Source organism: Lytechinus pictus, chromosome 10 (assembly GCF_037042905.1).
Source record: "Lytechinus pictus isolate F3 Inbred chromosome 10, Lp3.0, whole genome shotgun sequence".
Taxonomy (NCBI): domain Eukaryota; kingdom Metazoa; phylum Echinodermata; class Echinoidea; order Temnopleuroida; family Toxopneustidae; genus Lytechinus; species Lytechinus pictus.
This window is the reverse complement of record NC_087254.1, coordinates 17,755,042-17,761,281: the sequence shown is the minus strand read 5'-3', so window position 1 is coordinate 17,761,281 and position 6,240 is coordinate 17,755,042. Positions and strand designations below refer to the sequence as shown.

The 6,240-nt window shown below is 32.2% G+C and overlaps 1 protein-coding gene across 5 annotated transcripts in view; it reads right to left on the bottom strand.

The window, feature by feature from the left end:
• Positions 1 to 591: 591 nt before the first annotated feature.
• LOC129269188 (axin-1-like) overlaps positions 592 to 6,240 on the bottom strand; it is a 45,368-nt gene continuing 39,719 nt past the window's right edge. For all 5 annotated transcript variants that reach the window (XM_064105455.1, XM_054906649.2, XM_054906652.2 and 2 more), the window contains exon 11: positions 592 to 6,126. In XM_064105455.1, coding sequence (XP_063961525.1) covers positions 5,994 to 6,126 — 133 coding nt within the window. In that variant the 3' untranslated portion in view covers positions 592 to 5,993. The remainder of the gene's footprint in view (positions 6,127 to 6,240) is intronic.

The window sequence follows — 6,240 nt, the reverse complement described above, 5'->3', positions numbered from 1 at the left end:
GTTATCTTGCCCTTTTTGTGAGGAATGTGAGCAGATTACCAATTGAAATTTACATCATCTTCCGTTTTCTTATTACTCTAATTAGCCTCAACTTTATAAATCCTCGTCCATCTTCTTCCAAACTTTAGTTTCAATCCTCTGTTATTCTTGTTATTATCCACCAGTCCTTTCATTACAAATGTGAATTAAATAAATCACGAGATGGATTATAATACCCCCCCCCCTTTCAAGGTAGAGATATGGTAGAGATATATGGCGCTGTTCAAATGCTGTGCATCATCATCATCATCATCGGATGAAATGCAATATCAGCACAGAATGTGACATCGAGTTACAACACGAAAATGCCCCTCCCCCCCCCCGTCACATTCAATTGTTTGCATAATGGAGCATTTTTTCCATTTTATTATCCCCCCACCCCCCGACGTCATTTGTCATACCATCCTCACTATCTTCTCTCTTTCTGACCTTTTCTTTCCCTCTTTATTTTCTTCTCTTTTGGGACCATTTTCTACCAATCTTCCCCCACTTTCTCTGTAATACATCAACACTCCAATGTGAAAGCAAATTAAATAATACAATGCGAGTAGCTTTATTTGTGTAATGCTTAAAAATATAGCACATTTAATAGTCATCTTTATTTACAGGTATATAGGTAACATAGGTAGGCAAAGCCTCCAAAGATACCATCAGGTTTTTTTTAAATCAAATTCTTCATAAAAAATGAAGAATTCATATTTTATCTATTTTTCTATCATATCACAATTTACTGGTACAAAAGTAGTACATGTACATATTCTTAATTGTGGTAGATTGTATACTGTTAGCATATTTCCATCAGAGAATTAAAAAAAAATAATAATTTAAGAGAACTTTTGGCATAACCTAACATACAATATAAAACAGTCATTAGAAGAGAGAGAAAAAATATACACACTGGCTTAGCACATGCTATAGGTTGAGGTTAGAAATTGTACATTAGGATAAAAAGGAAAAACTTCCTAAATCTGAATTGTAAAACTGTCATTTACTAGTTTTCCATGACAAATTTAAGAATATAGCTGACCAAAAAAAATTGAACTGAGGTCATATATCTGCAAATTGGACATGGATGTTGTTAATGTTTGGATATGGAATACAAAAAAGGAGGTATAGGTAACAGATCTTAATCCAATCAAATATGAGATACAGATTTTAAAGAGATGGAAATTTATGAATGAAAATGGAAAACTGAGCATTGATTTATTTATTTAAATAATCCTGGGAAGCATTCTGCTTCTAATATCATTTACTTCCACGATTCTAAAGTCCTTTTCATATGGCAAATTACATTTTGGCACCATACAAATTCCAACTTTCTGGATAAAATGAAGACTTTAAATTTAACTCAAAATGGATCATGTCTAGAATTGAACTATGATGAAACCATCTTAAAATATATTGAAAAAAAAACGATAGTCATTAAAAATCATACTCTCATTTACTTATAATTTGAATATCATATGAGTGATAGCAGTTCATGCATTGGGAACTGAAATTTAAAAAGATACAAACGTTTTCATGAAAGTTATTACGAGAGTCAATTTATCAGCTGTAACGAGAGAGAAAATGGCAAAGCTTAAGTATGCGCAAAGTGTCATAATTAAAAAAAAAATCACCTTATTTTCTGTGAATGGTAACCTACTGATATTATGAAAGGACTACCATTTGGCAAATAAAGATAAATAACAAATAATGATGATAACTGTGGTGTGATCAAAGGAGAGAGAAATAAGACAATTTTCATGATTTTCTTAACAATGCCCATAGGCAATTACATTGTTTAATACTAGGCGATACTGTTGATAAACTAAGAGAGGATATGGGAGAATCAATACTTTTCCTATAAATATATGAATATAAAAATACAATCACCATACATAGGAGGCAGTTTGTCTCTTCTTTTTCTTTTATAATTATCAATTAGTATTGTCTGCCTATACAATACATTATTCAGTAGAAAACATCTTTCTTCATCTTAAAAACAAAACAAAATCTGTCCTCTCATCTGAGGCATTTCATAGAAATGATCAGTCAGAATTTTCTTACGAAAACAAAACACTATTTTGGCATAATTCTTTTTTAACCTATAAACATATAAAACAAGATAACAAATAGCCTTTTAAAAAATCAGAAAAGAGGATTCAGGACGTCTTCTTTTCTTCTTGCATAGTTTTTCTTTCTTTCATTTGAAGTTTAAAAGGGATTTTATTTATTATACTGCTGTGAATTAATACACCAGTTACATTAAGCAGGGGGGGGGGTGGTGATTTTACAAATGGCTGGAACACACTGCGGTGCGAAATGAGATACCTCAATGTTTCACAAAACAAAACTGAATTTCCTATAACCCTCGTCTAAATTTGATTTTTTTTAATCTCCAAAAATATTCAATGTTGGCCGATGGGCACCTAAATGATCAAAATATAACTTGACACCAAATCCATGTTCCATTCCATGAAGATACTGCATAACTTATGAGCTTTATAGACAAATCATAATGTCATTTAATTAGTTATCTTAATTTCAGTTATCATATATTCAGAATCATCTACACAAGATTTTAATTTTTTTTTTAACCTTTGTCAATGGTTGTAATAATAAATATGCATACAGTACATCCATTTAACACTACCCATTTACTGTGGGATTCAAATATTCTGCAAGGGACAGTGACATTCCACAAACCATTATAATCTTCCATGAGGAATATAGGTGATTATCAGAAATACTTAAAGAGCTCAAATTCTTGAGATATAACAACCCCATCATGGTAAAAAACACCTCATAACTGACCTCCCACATTATATATTGACAGCAAACTCTGCTAAAAATCTTGTTTTATTGGATACTTTAAAAAATAAAAGCATTTGCATACTAAGCTGGTATTTTAATTACAAATATTCTTAACCTTTCAAAAGGCTGTATGATACACTAATATGAAATGTTTAGGAAAAAAGACAGTTTTATTAGTTTTGTATCGTACATAGAATGATTCTTAATTTCAGGAGGGAGATTATTCATTATTGTAATATATGATCTGTAATAAACTAGCTACTAGAAGAGAATACATTGTATTATAAATAGCTTCCATGGTATTATCCCTTTCATTTGACGTGAATACATGAAAACTAATTGTAATCTTCAAGATTAAGTACCTTTAATTACATACAAAAATCACAAGTACAAATCTTCACCATTGGACCCATTTACACTGATAAAGTCAGGTTTTGTATGTGCTTTTGTTGTAATAAAATATACTTCTCAAGCTGGATACACCGAGGGGAAAATGAGGGGTTTTACTCTCAATTAACTCCAGGGATTTCTTTTGGCAAGATGTCACATGCACATCATGTCTATTTTGAAGAAAAAAATATGACCCTGGTAGTATGCATTTAGGGATATCTTTGCTTACATGTGAATAGTTATCAACTTCCAACTTTAATAGCATGTTACTTCTATTAACTGCAGATGATTCATTATGAGAGAAACATGTCTGAACACAAGTAATTTTTGTAAGCAGAGGATCTTTATGGAAAGGATCAGTTGATTAAGTATCAATAGGAAATTATTCAAGGGAAACAATTGTTTTTTAAAGACAGGTGGTTCTCCCACACAGATGACTGCTAAAGTAAGTTTTACTTTATCATTTACTCCCTGAGATCTTAATTAAAACAAGCATGACATGCAATAAGAAGCTATGACTTAAAAAATGAAAAAGTTACTGAAACTCACTGAACATCCCTTTCATTGAATGTCTTGACCAAAAATTGTTTCATATTCCAGGATAATGAAATCTTCAAGGAGAAAATACAATTTTTACCCTGGTACATCATTCCTCTTACTAGAATTGGTTAATGGGTATAATCTTATGTTAACCCAATTACCTGTCATAATGTGCATTGAGCCAAACACCAGACAAACACACCCTGTAAACTTGCATCAACATTGACCTCATATACATATTACAGACTTGATATCTGCATTTTGAAAAACATTTTCAAATTGATAGGTGGAAAGGCAATTGTCAAGTAGGAGTGATTTCAAGTTTTGTGTTTGATTACAAGTTTGATGTTGACCTTTTGAAAATAAGACTAGTCCTACTACGAATCTTACTTGGTGTTGAGATGTCAATAATGTGGTTTGAATCATTTATGTAAACTCAAGATCAGGTGATGGATCTACACCATTGCTGAACTTGAAATGACCTAAATAGACAACAAATGATCATCAAGACCGCATGACTTGGAAAAATGATGATGAACATAACAATATCATATCTCCTAAGTAGAGTTTTATGGAAGGTTCAATACCAGTTCATCAACAATAAAATCCAAACATTCGTTTTCCTTTGCAAAGTGGATATCATATACATGTACTAAGTCGTGCCAAAATCTTGAAACACTATCCTCTGTGTGTGACATCATTTGTAAAATATATATTTCACACTCATAATTTTTGTTCTGTTTAGCAGGAAACAAAACTGACAGTTTCAAGAATCACTGGAACACTTCATAATTTTTTATCAAATCATTGTATCCTATTGGCTATGAGGAAATTTGTCAGTGAAAGACACTCATCACTGTCAATATGCTTCCTGAAAACAAAACGACGATCTCTAGTTTTCTTTCAAAACAACGATGAAAAATATCCTAAAAAGCATGCACAAATCAAAAAAATAAAACACAATACGAATAAATGTAAAAATGCAGCCTGACATCATAACATCACTTCCATAATGCATTTATAATAAGACCTAATAAAACAATCTGAGGTAGGATGGTCTGAGATGTTATAAAGTATATCCCATCATGCTATTTAATGAGTGTAGAAGAATGATGGTATTAAACCTGAATTCAGCAAAGGAAATGGTTCGGTTTTTTAGCATATAATCTTCAAATGAGATCTAAATCACTCATCAAAGTTTAAAATTTGAACAAAATGAAAAGAGAAGATTTTAAGACCTGATTCTGTCATTTGATAGTGTGGATAATAAGTCTATTAGATTACATCTTTTGGGGGGTTTCCCATTATTATGGCAGATAGACTCCTGTTTTTCAGTAGTGACTAAGCAGTATCATGGCATTGACAGGTAGTAGAAAGATCATTTTTTGTTTAAGTAGGTTGCTTTCGGGTTGTTGTTTTTTTTCGATTAAAAATAGTCAAGTTGAAATTCAAATTGTACTTCCAAAGCGCAAAATGGATTTAAAAATCTGATTTAATAGAATATGGCACATTCCCCCACAGCATCATCATACAAGGCATGAACACAATTAAAGATTGAAGTGTACAATGAATTCAAACTTATCCCATTGTCTAATGGAACCATGTGTACAATGCATGTGGGAATCACCAAAGTCAGGAATTGATGGGTAAACCTATTGTCTACTGGAACCGGGTGGTCCTGTGTGTCCACCAGTTATGCAATGGAATGATATCCTGACTCAGCCCAATTATCAGTTAGATTTATATAAATATCATGTAGTGCCCTTGCCATAGTATGAGCATGATTTAATTCAATGAGACCCAATCCCAATAAATCAAGATATATTAAAAAAAAAAAAAAGATATATTCAATATAACACCAGGAAACATAGTTTCACCCTTTGTCATGGTTACTGAGAATAGCAGGAAAAAAACACCTTGCTCGAATTCCTTATGTTAAGTCGCCTGAGAAAGTTGCTACAGTGATAAAATATCATCAAGTATAAAAAGTTATTACTATATCCTGTTTCGTAAGTTTTTTTTTCTTGCAGAAAATACGTAGCTGAAAAATCCTCCCAAGTCTATCTTGGGATTTTTTTGTTGCCATATGAAGAAATTCCAATCCTTTTTTTGTCATGACGATGTATCAATGGATATCCAGAGAGGAGTGCATAGTTCATGTAAGTTGACATCCCTCTTGGTTACGTCATCTTGTACTTAGGGTTGGTTTGGTTGCCATGGTAACATGTTTAGTTGTCATCCACTGACTCCACCTTGCCTACCACTTTCCCTTCATACAGAGGCAATACTGCATCATCGTCTACTAAGATCTGATGAACTACTCCAGATTCAAATTCAGTGCTTGGCATCTTAAATGTGTACCTGCATAGAAAATAAAGTCAAAAGAAAAATATTAAATATTGAGAACACCATTGGATTTTTGTAATAACAGTCGCAACAAGCCCCAGGAGGCTTCAGGAAAACATACATTCTAAC